Source organism: Capricornis sumatraensis, chromosome 5 (assembly GCF_032405125.1).
Source record: "Capricornis sumatraensis isolate serow.1 chromosome 5, serow.2, whole genome shotgun sequence".
In the NCBI taxonomy this organism is placed as follows: Eukaryota; Metazoa; Chordata; class Mammalia; order Artiodactyla; family Bovidae; genus Capricornis; species Capricornis sumatraensis.
Genome location: NC_091073.1, coordinates 103,474,090 through 103,492,097, shown reverse-complemented (window position 1 = coordinate 103,492,097; position 18,008 = coordinate 103,474,090). Strand labels below are relative to the sequence as shown.

At 52.3% G+C, this 18,008-nt stretch overlaps 2 protein-coding genes across 3 annotated transcripts; one reads left to right on the top strand and one right to left on the bottom strand.

The window, feature by feature from the left end:
* Positions 1-701: 701 nt before the first annotated feature.
* CYREN (cell cycle regulator of NHEJ) lies at positions 702-4,241 on the top strand. 2 transcript variants are annotated; one of them, XM_068972357.1, is made up of 3 exons: positions 702-838; positions 2,014-2,089; positions 3,253-4,241. In XM_068972357.1, exons 1-3 carry the CDS (start codon positions 705-707, stop codon positions 3,499-3,501), a joined length of 459 nt encoding a protein of 152 aa, XP_068828458.1. In that variant the 5' UTR covers positions 702-704; the 3' UTR covers positions 3,502-4,241. The 2 variants fall into 2 exon arrangements, with proteins under 2 accessions (XP_068828458.1, XP_068828457.1); XM_068972356.1 differs by having other exon boundaries at positions 3,250-4,241.
* TMEM140 (transmembrane protein 140) lies at positions 4,150-17,967 on the bottom strand. The gene is made up of 2 exons (XM_068972355.1): positions 17,838-17,967; positions 4,150-5,593 (listed from the first exon to the last, which is right to left on the bottom strand). Exon 2 carries the CDS (start codon positions 5,564-5,566, stop codon positions 5,000-5,002), a length of 567 nt encoding a protein of 188 aa, XP_068828456.1. The 5' UTR covers positions 5,567-5,593; positions 17,838-17,967; the 3' UTR covers positions 4,150-4,999.
* Positions 17,968-18,008: the final 41 nt, after the last annotated feature.

Here is an 18,008-nt window from a genome sequence, read left to right as displayed (position 1 = left end):
GAGAACCGGCCCCCGACCCCCAGAGCCCTGGCGTCTGGATTCTGCACATTCAGGCACAGTGATATCTGACACACCCGACCAGTCAGAAGTATCTTTGGATTTAAGGGAGTGGGTGTTGGCCAGTGAAACCTCACTGTGAATCAAAATGGCCTTGGGGTTTCTTATAACCACTCCTAGATAGAGGGAAGGAAAAATCTGTGATGGGAGGAGGGGAGGAAGAGAGCATTGAGAGATGTTTTAAGGGTAGGATTGTCTGGGCACCCTGGGGACAGTGAGCGTCTCTGGTGGAGAGGAGAAGGGGCACCTTCCTTCCACCTGCATTGAGGGTCTCAGTGCAGAGGCTCCTGGGAGCATGCGGCCCCACTGCTGGTGGGGGCCCTGGGCCCTGAGTGGAGGGCTTCTTCTCCATGACGCCCATAGCCTGCCCACTCCACACGTCCCTCTTCATGCCCTGTGAATGATCCATTTGAGTCTCCTTGGCCCTGCTCACCTCTGGCCTGCCCTAACCAGTCACTGTGGCTGAGGCCTGAGAATATTCTTATTTATTAGAATTCACTGGACTTTGTTCTTTGTAGGAATTAAAGATGGACTCCTGTTGATGACAAACAGACCTACAGTTCCTGCTGAGAGATGAGAGAGTGGGATTTGCTGTCCTGAAGTCACTAAGCTTGGACCCTGGTTCCTCTTCATGAGAGACTAAAGAGATGGAAGCCTTAAAGTCTGAGAATAAAAAGAGGGTGCTGCCCACATGGATGACAGCCCAGGTGGCTGAAAAGAGGGCGGTGCAGGTGAAGACCCCCAAGAGGAGACCAGCCACGGTGCCAGCAGCTGCAGCCAGGTGGGGCAGCTTCTGTCCTCCTGGGGGATTAGGACAGGGGAGGGATTGAAGGCCTCACAGTTGCTGGGGCCCAGTCGTCCAGTGTTGGTGGAACAGTGAGGGAGGATGTTTCAGTCCACAAACGTCTCATCCGCTCTCAGGGGGTGTGCAGGCTGCAGGTGGCTGTGCCTGCCAGGCTGGCACTGGCTTCTGCCTCTCTCGGTGAATCTCCACCCTCTGGCCCTCATGGGTCAGCTCCCAGATAGTGGCTCCAGCTCTTGAGTTAAACACACACCAGCTAAGCTCTCAGATAGCAATTGTCCAAATAGTCAGTATCTTCATTTGCTGCAGAAATTGTGACCATCCAATGAGGGGGTAGGTGGACCAAGTGATCCCATCTTCCTGCGGATATATCTTTAGGGATGGGCAGACAAGCTGCAGGTTGCCGGGCTGGCTGGAAATCAGAGACTGGGGGGCACAGGGGGGAGGTTGGTTGAATGGTGATATTGGTGGGGGTCTCCAGGCTGCCAGGGAGGGGGTACCCCTGTCCTCTCCTGGCCATAGTCTCAGGTGCTCACTGTCCCTCTCTGACTCTTCCCTTTCTAAGTTTTCTTCACTGACCAGCCTTGCTTTCTGATCTTTGCTGTGCTTTGCTTAGTCGCTCAGTCGTGTCCAGCTCATTGCGAACCAGCGGACTGTAGCCAGGCTCCTCTGTCCATGAGGATTCTCCAGGCAAGAGTACTGGAGTGGGTTACGATGCCTTCCTGCAGGGGATCTTCCCGACCCAGGGACTGAACCCAGGACTGCATTGTGAGGGGTATCTTTACTGCTGAGCCACCAGGGAAAGCCCTCCTTTATTGTATTCACACGTGAGGGTGAGGGGTGGCATTCAGACATGTCTTGGCCTGTTTGACCTTTTTGCATCGCGAGCGTGTGCGCACGCGGGCGCATGTGTGTCTCAGGAGCCAGCTGTCTCACCCTATTTCTTAGCGGAGTTGATGGACGGTGGGAAACCCCATGGTTACCCCAAGAACCCCTGTGCCAGTCACTAGTTCCAAGGATGCAGAGGCCACGGCAGTACCCTGGGGAAGCTACTGCTCTCAGCCCTGGCAGACAGGCCCCGAGATGTGACTCTGGGTCTCATTCTTTCCTGCTGGTGATTCGTGCCTGTCTCTAACTTCATGCTCTTCTCTCAGATTTCCTGCCGTGAGGACTGTGTACTGCATGAATGAAGCCGAAATTGTCGACGTTGCTCTGGGGATCCTCATTGAGGTACAGTCAACTGTGTCTTTTATTTTTGTCAATTTTATTTACGTATATATGTTGGCCGTGCTAGGTCCTCGCTGCTGCTCAGGGGTTGGGGCCTGCTCTCTGGTGGCGGTGAGAGTCTCTCATTGTGGTGGTTTCTCTTGTTGCGGAGCACGGGCTCCAGGGCACATGGGCCTCTGCAGTTGGCAGAGCATGCACTCAGTAGTTGTGGTTCCTGGGCCCAGTGATAGTAGCATGTGGGCCCTGGATCGTACAGGCTTCTGTAGTCGTCGCACATGGCTGAGTTGCCCCGAGGCTTGTGGGGTCTTCCCGGACCAGGGCTTGAACCCATATCTCCTGCATTGGCAGATGGACTTCTCACCACTGACCCACCAGGGAAGCCCAGCTGTGTCTTTTCTGATGACTGGAGACTCTTGGCGGGGGTTCGTGCTAATAAAAGAGGCGCCCTGCCTGTTGGCAGCCGGGAGCCCGCTCATCTGCAGCCTGCTCCAGGGGAGGGGTGCCCCCGCCGGGCCCTTGGGGCTGGAGACCTGGGAGGCCGTGGCCATGTGAGAGAGGGCGGCCCTCCCAGTCTGGGCGGCTCTCTGCTGGTGGCAGGTGGAGGTGACAAGAGTCGTGAACTGCTCGTGTTCTCTGAGGGTCTCCTTTGGGCGAGGTGACTTCTGATCACCATCCTTAGCACCTCGCCCCTGAAGCCCTGGCTTCCAGAAGGGGCTAACGGTTGTCCCACCTTTGAGTGGTGTAGTCCCTGAGAGTTGCTCAGGGCCTTTTATATATTCCTCTCTCATTTAATGCTTGCAATAACCTGCCGGTCGATACTGTCGCTAGTCCCAGTGAGTGAGGCCCGCACTCAGGGTTCGCGTCCTGCGCGCCTTCCGTTCTGTCAGCCTGCCCTTCCATGTCTGTGGGGTCCACTTGTCATCCCTGCGCCGCTGTTCCTGAGGCCCCTGCCCACCGCTCGCCCTGCTGGTCCTGATTTCTGCACCGCCGAGAAGGAGGGTGGGGAGGGGCAGAGTCGGGTGAAGGGAGGGGGGCCATCTGTGATCTGGGAGCTGGGCCCGGTCCCCCGGCGCTGGCTTTACAGGTGCTACTGGGTACGTTCTGTGTTCTTGCATGTTAGGGAAGTAAAACCCATCTGTTTGCCTGCCGTTTCTTCTGCTCAGGAGGACCGAAAACAGGAAAAGCCGTTGGAGCCGCCACCTCTGGCAGGCGCTGATAAGCCAGAGCGCTCCCCGGCCAGCCCAGCGCCGCCGTCCCCAAGTCCCCACTGGAGCCGAAGCGAGGACAGTGAGGAAGAGGACTGTGGGGCAGACGGCCCTGCCCTGGGGCCCTCGGGTTCTGACGCGGCCTGCAGCAGAAGCCTCGAGGAAGACCAGGACGAGCTAAAATATGTCAGGGAAATCTTTTTCAGCTAAGGGACACACTTCCAGGACCTTCTGCTCAGAGCGGCTGAAGGAAGCTGGGCTTCCCCTCTCAGCCCAAGCGCTGCCCTCAGACTGTGACAGCTTCTGCTCCCAGCGTCAAGCCTTCCTGGGCTGGGTGGATTCACCGGGGGAGGTGAGGAGTCAGTGAGCTCCCCCCAGAATTCCTGCTCTCTGCTGTCCCTGCTCAGGGGCCTGGGAGCTCAACACTGTCTTATTCAGGTACCTGGTTCCAGGGAAATGAGATCATGGGGGTCAAACTTACTGGAACTGAAGAGTCAGCTTAATAATTTTCAAGGAAAAACCAGTATGCTAAGTACACTGCAGTTCCTACGGTTTGGCCACCTTAAGGAAGAAGCCTGTTTTTAAAATCACTTCCGTCACGTGTCAGTTGGTCAGTGAGCCCTTGTTGGTCCAACCCTGAACTAGACACCTTCCCCCAGGGCTGGGCTCCCCCTTGAAAGCCTGCCTGCTGTTCCATGTACAGATTGGGAGGCCTCCCGACCAACCAGACAGCCCTCCTCCCCTGGGCCGCCACGTTCTGCCACCTTTCTAGGCCTCAGCCTCTGGGCAGTTAGAAAGTAAGAGTGGGATAGGAGCCCAAAAGAGACACAGAGGACAAGACGTCACACTGGAGTCCGTGTTTCTGCCTCTATTCAGTGTGGCTTTGCACAGGCATGGGATGAGGCGATCACGTGCTGTAGATTGTCAGTGTAACAGATGCTGAAGAATACACACAGTGCCCCCGTGCGTGAGTGGTGCTCGTATCCTTTCCGGCGCAGGGTGAGACGGGAGGGCATGCGGCGTTTGCATGGACGTGGCCCGGCTCAGTCCGTTCATCGTCCTCTCCTGACCAGGGACCTGGCGTCCTGGGCTCCTGAACGCCCGGGTCGCGTGCTGGGAGCAGGCTGCTCGAGCGCAGTGGTTAGACCCTTGTTCTGTCTGTCTGCAGGTCCAGGAGCCTTTTCAGGGGAACATTCAAAACCGCCAGGCTCTTCTCTGTGCCTGTCCTGTGAATCCCTCAGATCACTCCTTGGCCTTTGGGAGCATTGTCTCGAGTGGAGATGGGACGCTTGCTAGGCTGGGTTCCCAGGGACACTGAGGCGTTCCTTCATAAACCGTCACCGGGTTCCCGTCTGGCATTTGGCAGCTTTTCCTGGAAATCTGGCCCCAATGACAGGAAGCCTTATCTCCCCATTGTTCTGAGGATCAAGTCAGAATGGCTTGCTCAGGTCAGTTAACTAAAGCAGGAATTCTTGCAACAATGAGCTATGTGGTTCTCGGGTGTCTTAGAAGTCCCAAAGGACAGACCACCCTATCCTAAGAAGTCTTGTCCTCCTTGACGTTGGGCACCCACCCCCTCCGTGGTGGGTCCAGTCTGCTCAGCGCTGGCTGTGAAACAGGGTGGCCGAGAAGACACACCGGCCCGTGCGTTCTCTGGCAGCCTTCTCTGAGCACAGTTCAAAGCGAACCCTTGCGATCACATAAGCCTTTAGACGGAGCTAGCAGCTCCCCAGCTCCTGTCCTTTGCCCTCTGAGGGAACACAGCTGTGGCCACAAGCAAGACGATGAGCAAGGTCTGGGCAGCGCCCAGAGCTAGAGCCCCAGGTCCCAGGAGGGAGAGCTGGAGCCACTTCCAGGTGTAGGTGAGGAAGAGGCCCAGACCACTGGCCAGCAGCGCGGAGGACGTGGCCAGGAAGCCCACGGCCAGCTGCCACTCCCCCTCGTTATTATTGCACCAGCCCAGGAGGAGAGGGAGGGGGACGAAGAGGGTGAGGACCAGGGCCCCGTACACGCCGAGCCGGGCCAGGGCCAGGCCCACTCGAGGCACGCCCAGGGCCTCCAGTTCCGGGAACTGGTAGCACTGCAGGGCGCCGGAGCCCTCGTGCCAGAGACAGAAGTTGTAGAAGCCAACCCTGAGGTTGGGCAGGTCCACAAGGTTGCCGGCCTTCCAGAGGAGAGCAAAGAAGAGCAGGCTGATGACCGTGACCGTGAGGGCCATTGTGCCGAGGAACAGCAGCTGGCTGCACCGCTTTGACTTCAGGACAGTCATCTTCATGCCATTCACAGGGCGCCTTCTGGGTCCCTGTAGGGGAGGTCACACCGTGAATGTCCAGCTCGCCCTGCCTCCCTCCCAGTTTCTTCTCAAACTCCTGTTCTGGAATTCCACAGAGACTTGTGGCCTACTTCCTTCAAGACAAAACCAAACCCAGCCCCGGCCACGGCTGCCCATCGTGGTGGGCAGTGCAGGGGGTGGTGGACAGCAGTGGCCCTTGGGGACTGCCCTGGCAATCAGCTTCTGGAAGCCCCCTTGGGAGGCACAGCCCCTCCCCGTTCCCCATGCTGGCTGGAGGTTTGCCTGACCACCCCACACTCATCCTGCACGTGGACAGACAGAGGAAAGCCACGAGGGGGACAGGGTGTGGACAGGCCGTGGGGAGGGTAGCATCTGCTACGCAGGCTGCTGCCGCAGGTTACTGTGGACGGGGCAGCTCTTCAGCTGCAGAGATTTATTTTCTTGGTTTGGGAGGCTGGCAAGCCCCAAATCAAGGCGCCCCTGATCTGGGGTGTAGTAGGGGCCCGATTCCTGGTTCCCAGACGGTCCATATTTTGCTGTGTCCTTGTGGGGTGGAAGGGACACGGGAGCTCTCAGGGGCCTCTTTTTTAAGGGCACTGATCCTATTCAAGAGGGGATAGTGTGAATCCCTGCTCTAGCCCTCATCACCTCCCTAAGGCCCCACTTCCAAATGCTGGGGGTTAGGCTTCAGTGAACAAATGTGGAGGGGCACAGACGTTCAGTCTGCAGTAGGCTGCTGATGAGAATACGGACTTATCAGCAACTTTTTTGGCAGAGACAAAGAGGTATCAAATATTAAAATGATGTGTTTAGTCCATGTTGTTAGACTGGTAGGGTGAGAAGTTTTAACCATTCCAGCCCATGGCATGGGGAAAATTGCCAACAGGAACACAGTTTGCACAGGTTTGCATATTAACAGGTATTTGTAAAAGCCTGTATCTAAATTTTTGATGGATGTAGGAATTTTGGGGTGTTGGATGGACTTCCAGGGCTGGAATCCAGATTTATACCACTGTGCAGTGGAGAAATATGAGTCCACTTGCTTCAGTGGTCCAAGAACCAGTAGTCTGGAAGTTGGGTTGTCTGTGTATAAATGCTCCATCTTACTTCTCTTATTTCAAGCCTGTTCCACTTGGGCTTGAAAAAATGTTATTATCAGGCTTAATGCAAAAAGATGCCTGGGGCTTCTCAGGGGAGGTTGTACAGCCGCCTCACACAGCAGTGCCCCAGGCACCCAGAGTCTTTGTTTTTGACTTCCTCTCCTCTCTCGACTGACCTTTTGGAGGTTTCAATAGAGAACGAAACAAAACAAAGCTGGAGCTGAGAGGCTGTGAGCAGACGTGTGGGTAGCAGTCCTGGTTTCCTTCCTCTCGGCCCTTCAGCAGATAGAGTTCAGTCCCAGCTCCACTGTCTGGGGCGGCTGAGAACTTGAACTTGGGTTCTGCAGGCAGGCCCTGCTCCCTTGGGTCCTCCGTCCCTCGCTTGGCCCCTGCCCGCCGTCCCCCTTCCCGACTGCCGCCGTCAGCCGCTCCTCAGCTCAGCCCAGTCCAGTCGCTGAGTCGCGTCCGACTCTGCGGCCCCGTGGACTGCAGCACGCCAGGCCTCCCTGCCCCTCACCAGCTCCCTGTTCTCTGCCTCGCTGGGTCCTGCTGGGTTTTCGCCACCTTTCTCAGACTACTTCAGCCCACACTCTGATGTAGCTGAAGGCCAGGATGTGTGTTCCCCGCCTGGTGTAATCTTTCTGGGGAACAGTCTGTCTACTTTATCCCCAGAATGGTGCCTATCCACAGTAGGAACTTTTTTTTTTTCTGAATGAGTGAAAATGTCCCATAGCATCCTTTAGGTACCGCACGTGCTGATCTGACCCACGTCTAACAAGACACCAGAGCTCCGTGAGGGGAGGGGCTCTGCTGTGTGTCTGCTCCGCACTCCGTGCGGGGAGGTGCCCCCCGTGCTTCTCGGGCTGTGGACAGAGAGCTTGGCCCCCCATGCTTCTCGGGCTGTGGACAGAGAGCTTGGGGGCTCGGCCTAGCTTCTCTTTTCTAAACATGTTCCAGTGAAAGGATATGGTTATTTGGTGGGAAAACCCTCGGGCACCCTTCTCTGCCTTCCTGAGAGCCTACCCGGATTTTTTTGTTTGGTGTTGGCCCTTTAACAATCCTTGTAATCTTGTCCTCAGCACAGTGAGCTCTTTAATTCCCTTTAATGATAAGCCTGTGCTTCCCTCAGCGGGCAGAAGGGAGACTGCTGAGTCACTGTTGCTATTTTTAAGTGAAGTCTTTCCTGTTTTTAATAAAGTAAGGCATGTTGGTTGTAGAAAATCAGAAAAATGTGAAAGTATGGAGACAAGACTAAAAATTGTTGATAACTTCAAGGTTGTAGAAATAACCACCCAGCGACACAGTTCCTCCTGTAACGTTGTTTTATATAGTTGGGATTGCGTAAACATGTGTGTTTGTGTCCTTTGTAAACCTCACTGTAGCATGGATATTTCCCTTTGCCACTAGCAATGTTTCCTAAACAATGTTTTTAGTGGCTGGGTTAGCTGCACTATCGTGTATGGTTTATATATTCTGTTTTATGACTTTGTTTTGGTGTATGGTTTCTATATATTCTGTTTTACAACACTGTTTTGCAGTACTGTAAATAATGCCATGGTGACTGTGTTTGTGAATCAGTATATTCCTCCACCAGAAGTTTGAGAGTGCTTGTCTCATCATCTCCTCTATTGAATTTTCTCAGCTTTTCATCTTCGATGATGAAAAATGACACAGCATTGCTGTTGTTGAGTAAATGTTTTTCGAGTATTTGTTGACTCTCTGGCTTTTTGTTTTTGTTTTTTTTTTCCGGGGGGTGGGGTGTGGAATGCTGTCAGTTCCTTTTTTCTTTTCTGTTGTTTTTAGTTTTGGTTTTTGTTTGTCAGTGTATCTGATCTCTTTATAAATAAAGGCTGCTAGCATTTTGCTGTTGTAACGGTCATCATAAAGCATAACCCTTTTGTGGCAGTAGAGCCCCTGAACCAAGACACAAATCTGGACTCAATAAAAGTGTGTGGCTTCACGTTTGCCACCAGAAGGAAAATACTCTCAGACCACTCATCTGAGGCACTTTGTGTTTTTTTTTTTTTTTTTTAGTTTAAGCACCCCTGAAGTTTTCACATCAATAGGATGATGGTTGGAAGCGGCACAGACATAGGATCGCGGTCTTCTAAATTACGTTCTTGCCACTTTTGTGTTAAAAGTGCGAAACCTTCCTGAGGTCGCATTAGGAAGGATTAGCGCCCCGCAGGTTGCCACCCTGCCAGTCCCTCTGGCAGCCCATGCCCTGAGTGCAGGACGCCTGGCAGAGAGCGGTGCCTGGGGAGCTTTTCCCAGCATGGGTCCATCCCTGGCCTCTCCCCTGACTGTAAGGAACACTTGAGAAGGGCTGACCGAGCAGGGAGGCCGGCTCTTGCCACCGACACTGGTTTATTCACTTCAGATGGCCGGAGGCCCAGCGCATGCTCTCTCTAGTTTCCAGAGTCAGAATGGACTTTCCAAACTGCCCATTGACCTTCTGTTACAGAGGAGGTCTGTAGCTACAGTCTCCAGCTCCCAGACACTTTCTTATATGCTGGGATATCTGCCAGCTTAATCATTATGTGCCTTGTATACAAATACTGGTCATGCACTTATTTATAACTTCTGCTTTGTCACCGGGGCGTCCCTGGTGGCTCAGCAGTAAAGAACCCGCCTGCCAACGCGGGAGACGGGGATTTGATCCTCGCATCGGGAAGATCCCCTGGAGGAGGAAATGGCAACCCACTTTGGTATTCTTGCCTGGAAAATTCCATGGACTGAGTAGCCTGGTGGGCTACAGTCCGTGGGGTGGCAGTGACTTAGGCACTAAAAACGATTTGCCACTGCCCTAGTCATTTCACATATTCCATTTCCATCTGTCCCAACATGTGAGAGGCCCACACAACTCCCTGTCTACCCTGACTTAGCAAAGATACCCTCCCACCCCTGTAGTCACTCATGTCATTCTGTTTTTTTCAATTCATTCTTCCTGCCTGAAGGTCTAATGATATTCAGTAGCAAGACTTTGTATGTACAGCTGGGCCTTATTTAGTTTCTCGCCATTTGCCCAAGTTCACCACCTGTATGTCTGTCCCAAGTGACGCGTTCTGGGGGCCCCTGCACTGTCCCTCACATCAGAGGCCGCCAGCGGGAAATTCTCCTTCATCCGTGAAGTGTTTAATAAGCCCTCTAGGTGCCCATGGGAGAGGCCGGCAAGTGTCTACAAGTGTGCCCTTCAGTCCCAGAGGGTGGGGACGAGACTGGAACGCCTGAATTCCTGGGCCGGGGACGGACAGTGTGCTGTGCCCGGCCGGCGTGTCATGTCCTGGAGCTTGTTACCCAGAGAGACTCTGGACACCGCGGGCGTCCACTCCCGGGACGACGTCTGCAGTCATGTGGCCTTCCTCCTGCTTCCTCGGGAACAGGGCTCTGCAGGGCTGTTAGTGCCCCGGTCGCCCCTGGACACCTTCTCCCCTTATTTCTGCTCTCCACCCCCTCCCGCAGCTCCTGCCACGTTGGCTTCCTTCAGCATCCTCCGAAACCTTCAGACAAGCTCGGGCCTCTGTGCTGGCATTCCCCTCCCCGGAGTGTTCTTCCGTTGTCACGTGTCTGCTGCCTCCCTTGAGGTCTCTGCTCAGAGATCCTTTTCTCAGTGATGCTGTCCCTGGCTGGCATCTTGAACCTGTGACAGCTCCTCCACGGCACCCTGCCCTCCCTCGGTAGCATTTCCCACCATCTTAACATCCTAAATACTTTGTGTTGTCTTCCGCCTACAGCCCTCAATAGAATGTAAACCTCATGAGGGTAAGGAATTTTATGTTATGCAAATTAGACAAAAGTCTATGGCCGTCTGTCTCTATCAGAATCTGTCTTTAACTTTACACCCCGAACACTCCCTGGCACGTCTGTGAATATCCACCAAGCAACCTCTGAATGCAGCGTGAACGTCCAGCCATGGCCCACAGAGCTTCGTAAATGCCTCGCTCTGATTTTTTTGACCTACTTCTCTGTCCTGGCTCTCTTCCTTCAGGTCCTTCTCTGTTTATTTTTTTCTTCTTCCCATTTCCTAAATGTCAGTTTCCTCAAGCTTATCCCCTCTTTCTCAGATGCGTGTGAGCCTGTAGTTTCAGGGGTTGGACAGTGAGGCCACCTGCAAGGACGGACTCTCGTGTGATTGACGGCTGAGGCTGCCGACCAGTTGCTGCCATTGCCCTGAGAACTGCCTGGTAAAACCTGGGTGTTATCATTTTGCTGCCATCGGACGCTATAGAGCTTGCAAGTTTTGTGGAACAGAAGCTCGAAAGAAAAACGAGTGGGTCTTTTGGTTGTTATGGGCTACAAATTCATCTCCCAGGCTTTTTTTTCTCATTAATGACTTAAGAAAGCTGTAGGGGACCATAAGGGCAGAACTTGCTTCGAGAAGTCTTTGTGATCACTGGAAGGTGTGTTGGAGAAGGAATCTAGCTTGACTGAGGACTTAATGATTACATACTAAACTCGGAATCTTTTTGTGTGTTTACTGTGTGCCAGTCCAGTGTTAAGTTCACTGTGGGAACACATTTACGTTATCAGGCCCATGTTCCAGAGGGAAAAACGGAGGCTTCGTGAGGCTCAGTACCTTTCCCAGGCGAGGCTGGTGCAACCTGTCGGGCAGGACTGTGAAATCACCGTAAGAGCCTGAGCTCTACCTCCCCAGGCCAGGCCCCCGCACGCGTCCTCCCCTCTCACGCTCACATCTATAATGGGCAGACACCCTGGCATTTTCATCTAGCACGGTGGGGAAGCTGTGGAGCAGTGCGGCTGAGCATCAATGTTGAAGCTGTTTGTCCAGGGTTCAGATCCCCGCTCTGCTATTGACTAGCTACGTGAACGTCTCTCTGCCTAGGTTTCTCATCTGGAAAATGGGTATAATAATAGAACGTGTTTTGTAGATGTTGTGGAAATTAAATGAGATGATTTACGTGCAGCCTGGGAATACCTAGTAAGTATTACTTAAATTATTATCATCGTGGAGAGGAAGTTGAGGCTCAGAGAAGTGAGTTCTGGGGGACACGCTAGGGCTGGTGTTCATGACCAGAGTGTCCCTGGAGGGCCTGGCCTCACTGGTGTCTGGTGCTGATGGCTCCGGGATGGGGTTAGGGACGTGGCGATCAAGTGCGTGGACCTTAGTGCCAGACCAGCTGGGTTCAGGCCCTATCCTGTCACTTACAGCATATGACCTTGAGCATTTCACAGGCTTGCCCGTGCCAGTGTCCCTGCCCTCAGAGCACCTGCTGGCCTGTTCCTGGGGGTTGTTGTGAGACTGAAAGGAGCTAATTTGATCCGTACAAGTGGACTGGTTCTGCCGTGGTGCTGCCCAGGAGGCAGTGGTTCGAGGGGGAGAGGAGACAGAGAAGAGCCAGGAGAGGCGGAGGGTGGGGCTGCAGCGGGAACGGAGAGGCAGCGGAGTCCAGGGGAGAAAACGCGAGCAGAAGAAAGTCAGAGAAACAGCCTGGTGGAGGAGAGGGCCGGCTTGCCAGAGGAGGCCCCGGCCCTGATGGGAGCGTGTCTGGCTGCGCACCACTGGGGACCAGTGTGTTCATGGCTTGGGTGTGGCTCCTGACAGAAGCAAACAAAAAGGGAAGAAGGAAGGGAAACGTGTCATATTTCCTCCTGCAGAAATGTGAGCCCAGGTTCTTATTTCTGAAAACGAGGCCACAGAAGTGTTGCCTGAGTGTGTTAAGACGGCACCAGCACCCGGGTTTCAGAGGCTGCATGGACAGCCGGACCAACGGTGGCTTTTTATGGAATGCTGTGACATCTGGATTTATTTAATTTTTCCATGTAAATAAAGCAGCTCGGCCAGCAGAAACATGACTACACCATGAGACTGCAGAGTGGAGCGCCCGCTGGCCCTCCGCCTCTGGCGAGCCACCGGGATAGACTGTCTCAGCGGCTCCATTAATATTAACTCGCTGTTGGTGCAGTTGCTTTGTTGCTCATTAGCCCTGCTGGCAAGCAGACTATCCAGCTGGGAACAAAGGTCAAAAAAATGTTTTTAGTGGGGGGAAAAAATCCTTAAAAATGAGGAAGTGCCTGCACCTTGGGACCCATTCTTATTTGGTTTTTATTGGGAGGACTTCACAGTGCAGTTTCCGGGAGGCTAAGATTCACAGGACCCAGGAACTTCCCTGGCAATCCAGTGGTTAAGACTTTGCCTTCCAATGCAGGGGGTGCAGGTTCGATCCCTGGTTGGGGTGCTAAGATCCCACAGGGACCAAAACATAAAAAAACAGAAGCAATATTGTAACAGATTCAATAAAGACTAAAAATGGTCACATCAGGAAAAAAAAAATCTTGAAAAGAAGATTCACGGGACCTAAAGGAGAGTTTGAAGACAGATAATAGTACTGGAAACCAATGACTCCCTTTGGCTGTCACTCTTGTTTAAAACGTTTGGGCCATAGCCTGTGGCCTATGGGACTCCTTAGTTTCCTGACCAGGGATCAAATCCACGCCTCCTGCATTGGAAGTCGGTCTCAACCACTGGGGCTCCAGGGAGGTCCCTTCAGTCTTCCCTCTGGATTGTGCTGCTCCTGTCCTCTCTGCCTCCTGCACTTGCCCGGAGTCACTGTCCCCCCCCGTACTGACCAGGCCATCCTGTGGCCCCTGGGGTCACACACATGGGACGGTCCCCTGAGTCAGAGGCCCTGGGCAGTCAGCAACACGCAGGGCAGCTGGGGCACCAGACACCAAGCATGTGTTTTCACAAAGATAATGCTAAGTTTTGAAGCGATTTGGGAAAGCAGATAAACAGGATGGCGTGAAACAGAGAGCCTGGCAGCAGGAAGCGATGAGCCTCCAGGGGAGGGCCGGTGGGGGGGGGATGCCTGTGCACGAGGCGGGCATCCAATCTGAGGCCTGAGGGCTGTTGAAAGAGCCAGGCAAAGAGTCTTCCAGAAGGAGGGGGCAGTGGTTAGAGACACCGCGTTGGGAGAGGAGCAGACTGGGGGCGGGGTGGCAGCCCGCCGACCAGGGGGACAGGATGAGGCTGGGCGGGCGAGTGCACCCGGGTCCCTGGGGCCTCGGCGGCCAGGGTGAGAGGTGTGGATTATGTCCTCACCAGGCGCTGCTTCATCACCTCAAGCCCCTGCTCCCCGAACCTGAGGCACGTGTCCCAGGCGGTGGGGCTGGGGGTGTGGAGAGCTCCTGATGGGGTGGGAGCAGTGCTGGGCCTCGTCTCTGGCAGTCCTGCCTGGAAGCCCTGCCCTAAAGCTAGTGATCACGGTTTGCCCCCAGCAGTCAGGAGGAAGGAGGAGGAGGAGGAGGAGGTGAAGACTGATAGACCGTCACTAAGCCTTAGTCCTTCAGTTTTGCCAGACGTATTTTGCGAGTTGGCCGGAGGAAACCAAGTCTTCTAGGACTTGCCCTCCATCCCCACACAGAAGGGTGCGCCTCTCACCTGGAGCCTGTAACGCACATAAAATGGCTTCATAACTCAAGCAAGATAACTCAGCCAGTCGCAGACAAACTGAGCTGCACATGCGCTGGGCCCTCCCGCTCCGTCCCTCAGAAAGCGGGTCTTCCCCTGGTCACTCGTGGAGGGGCGCTGACTGAGGCCTGGTGCTTGCTGGTGGGTGGGATGCTCGGGAAGGGCTAAGTTGCGGCTCCTGTGTGTTCTCTGCTCTGCCAGGGTCTCTGCTATCAGACCTCCACCTTCCTCCTGCTGCCGAGTAGGCAGTAGGTCTGTGTCCTCACAGAAGATCTGGGGATCTCCTCCCAAAGCCCACAGGTTTTGGCTGATAAAGTTCATTTGTGTATTGAGGCTTATAAAATGAGGTGGCTCCAGTGGCCTGGCCCAAGTCACAAATCTAAACCCAAGTCAGCCTGCGCGAGAAACACCTGTCAAGGAAACCTAACATACACCACGCACAGCCCTCTAGCAGTCTTAGCCAGTTCACCTTCCCTAGGAAGCAGGGCCTGCTGGCTGTGAGGTCAGGGTGTCCTTACAGGTCATAAGACCTCTTCCAGGGCTCTGTGGGACTCGCTCTTGCCCCAGATCCCTAGGAAGGGTGCTCCCCTGCTCCTGCGGTGCTGTGCTCCCTTGATCTGTGGCTTGTTTTCCCGTGAGTGAAGGAATGAGTCAAGTAGCTACTAAATTGTTTCAGGTTTGTCCTTTTGACAGGGCTGAGAAAACTAAGGTGTGAGTCCAGGGGTGCAGAATAAAGTTTCTCAGTTTCTAAAGAAACTACTATGCGTGCTTTTGAGGATTAAACCTCCAAAGATACTTGTTATATATTATGTTACTTGAAGATGCAATTCGCTGGAAGAGACCAAAAGCAGACTGATCACTGAGGTCACTGCAGTGCCCAGCTCCCAGGTAGAAGCAACTGAGGGGGAGGTGAAATCAACAGAAGAGAATGGACAGGGACTGACTAGACGGCCGGCTCAGAGAGCAGACAATCAGAAAAGCCACGCCTATGAACACACTCTTAATACACCATTAAGAGTGGTATTATAATTCAGTGGAAGGAAGGGCTTTCCTTTAACTAACGCTGAAGCAGTTAGTTAAAACCATTTTAGGGCCTCATCTCCCTCCACATACCAAAATAAATTTCACATGGACCCAGTAGTGAGATGTAAGGAACAAGCAGACAAAATAAAAAAGATCTAGAAAAAAGTAGATATTTGATTTATGAATGAAAAAGGAATGCTCTGAGCTTAAAAGTAAATTGAAACTACAAAGGAAAAATGGTACGGATTTAACTGGGAAAATATACGTTTCTATACAACAGAAACACACAATTACAAGTCAGTGAGCATGGAAAAATATTTGCTACCAATATGGAATGGTTAATATACCTAATATAAAAAAATGTTTATGCCAAAAAGTTAAAAAAAACATTTAATTCCCATGAAAATTGACGAGGCACATGAAGAGATATTTCACCTGAGAAGGAATACAAAGTAGTTAACTGCAAAAACCTCTTTTTTCCTTATTAGTATCCTCTACCAGACGCGCAAGGGTTTCTCCCCCACCAAGAATTCTCTGCGATGCCTGGATGTCCTGTAGTTCCATTCTCACTCTGTCTACCTGGAGGCAGCACTCCCCAAGGCTGAGGGTGCAGTGCCCCCAGTCACAAGCCTGTGTCGTCACCAGTGCTTCTGACCAACCAGCGACAGCTTGGGGTCCCCATATCCCCCTCCTTGGGTCTGATTAATTTACTATAGCGTCTCACAGAACTTGGGCCAGCAGTCTACTTTATTAGAGTACTGGTTCAGCTTAAAGGACACAGCCCAGGAGCAGCCACCCAGAGACGCATGGGGCAGAGGATGGGGGTAGGGGTTGCGGAGCTGCCATGCCCTGTCTAGGCCTTTCACCCTCCTGGTGCCTCCATGCGTCCACCAGCCGAGAAGCCCTTGAACCCTGTCCTTTAGGGATGTTTTATGGAGGTTTCATTACTCAGGTGTGATCGATGGAATCATTGGCCCATTGGTGACATACTGTTATCTCCACCCACTCTCACCTCCCTGGAAGTTGGGGTTGAAGGTTCCAACCCTTTAAATATGTGGTTGTTTTCCCTGGCAACCAGCCCCTCTCCTTAGGGACTTTCCAAAAGTTGAGTCATTAACATAAACTCAGAGGTGGTTGAAAAGGGTTTGTAGTGAATTAAAAAAGAAAAAAAAAGCACCTTTACCTCTGTTATCACTTAAGAAATGCCAAGGATTTTAGGAGCTCTGTGCCAGAAATGGGGGCAGAGACGGAACATCTATTTCTTATTGTAAATCACTTTGTCACATTAACTAACATGAAAAAGAAAAAATCTACACCTTAAGTAATATAATCAAAGATATGCCAAATAGTCTTTGAGTTTCCCTATCAAAACTGCAGATAAAAACACTTGATACCAAGAGTGCAATAAAACTGACATCTTCATAGAATAACGGTGGATGTGAAAATTGTTACAAACTTTCTGGGAGGCAGTAGAGCAAAAAGCACTAAAAACACTAAAAATCGTCATACCCCTTTGGGCAGTTAATTCCCCTTATGAGTCAGGCAGCAATCAGAAATGCCATCAGTGATTTATATACAGGGATGTTTATCATAGTATCACTTTAGCCAAAAATGAGAAGCAACATTAGAATCAAATTATGACATATCAAGATAATGAAACTCTATGTAGCCTTTAGAAAAACCAGGTCTAAAATCACACTATACAGTGTGACCGCAAGAAAGACACTAAGGAAATGTTCTAAAATGTTGATGTTAGTTCTGATATCTCTGGGCATTATGGGCAAGAGTTCTTTTCTTTTCACATTAAAAATATTTCCAGAGTCATGTGTTCTATTTATGTAAAAGTGAAATTTAGAAAGCAGTGTTAGCAATTAGATAAAGCAGGTGGGTTGGCCGGAAAGAGTGTTGAGAAAGGGGAATATGCAAAATCAAAAGGAGACGGTCATAGGCACAGATTCAGGAGTTTGGGAGAGATGAGGTTTAGGAAGAAGATACTGAAAAATGCACTTCAGCTGTCACGAGGGAGGAAGGAAAGACAATCCCAAATACATATGTGTTTATCTTTTCCCAAGGAGCGTTTGATTTTACAGGTGAAGAAGCTAACTGGAAATTTTAGGGGAAGCATCTGCATCAACAGAATAAAATCCCACCGTGAATTTCCACCAAGTTGTGAAGAGCAATGTAGTCCAATAACATCAGGTCTAAAAATCTCTTAGACCCTACTGTCTTCTTTCTGAGTCGAGAGCACAGGTTTTTCTGACAGTCTTAGTCCACAGTGTGTATTTTCAGGAGGACTCATGGTATTCCTGTTCAGCTACTGCAAGTCTGTGATCTGCCTTTGTTTGGCCGCCTATTTCCACTTCATGCGCCATAGACTATTTGTATAGACTCAGTGCAAAATCCCACTGCCCATCGCTGTCCTCTGCATTTCTAACCGGTCATAGTGGCATTACCTGCGCCACTTTAGAGGCCACAGGCCCACAGGCTGACGCTGAAGGGAGTAGGGGGATGGAGGTGGGGAGAGCTGAGCTCATCATGGAGGTGGGTCATCTGTGGGGGTAGGGCGGTGGTCCCCAGACCCTGACTACCGGTTATTTTCCCGGGTCCGTGGCTAGAATGCAGGGTCTGAGAGGAAAGCCCACTTGTCTTCAGAGCAGCAGGCATCTGGGCGAGCTGTTGGGCACACAAGGCAGGTACTTACCGAAAAGAAGATGCAGAATGCACAAAGCGCTCTTCAAGAGGAGCAGGAAAGCAGGTTCGGTGGATTTTTCTCTCTCGCTGGCTTCCTCGTGTCCAGGCTCCAGAATCCAGGCCGGTGGAGAGGGGCCGGCAGATCAATGCAGCCTCGGGCTTATGACTGGCTGGCAGGCAC

What these genes read in the sequence shown, in the direction of transcription:
- TMEM140 (XM_068972355.1), bottom strand. Translation starts at nt 5,566, where the DNA reads ATGAAGATGACTGTCCTGAAGTCAAAGCGGTGCAGCCAGCTGCTGTTC.
- CYREN (XM_068972356.1), top strand. Translation starts at nt 705, where the DNA reads ATGGAAGCCTTAAAGTCTGAGAATAAAAAGAGGGTGCTGCCCACATGG. An exon ending in GTGCCAGCAGCTGCAGCCAG is followed by an intron (nt 839 to 2,013) that starts GTGGGGCAGCTT and finishes CTCTTCTCTCAG; the next exon opens with ATTTCCTGCCGTGAGGACTG. An exon ending in CTCTGGGGATCCTCATTGAG is followed by an intron (nt 2,090 to 3,249) that starts GTACAGTCAACT and finishes TCTTCTGCTCAG; the next exon opens with GAGGACCGAAAACAGGAAAA.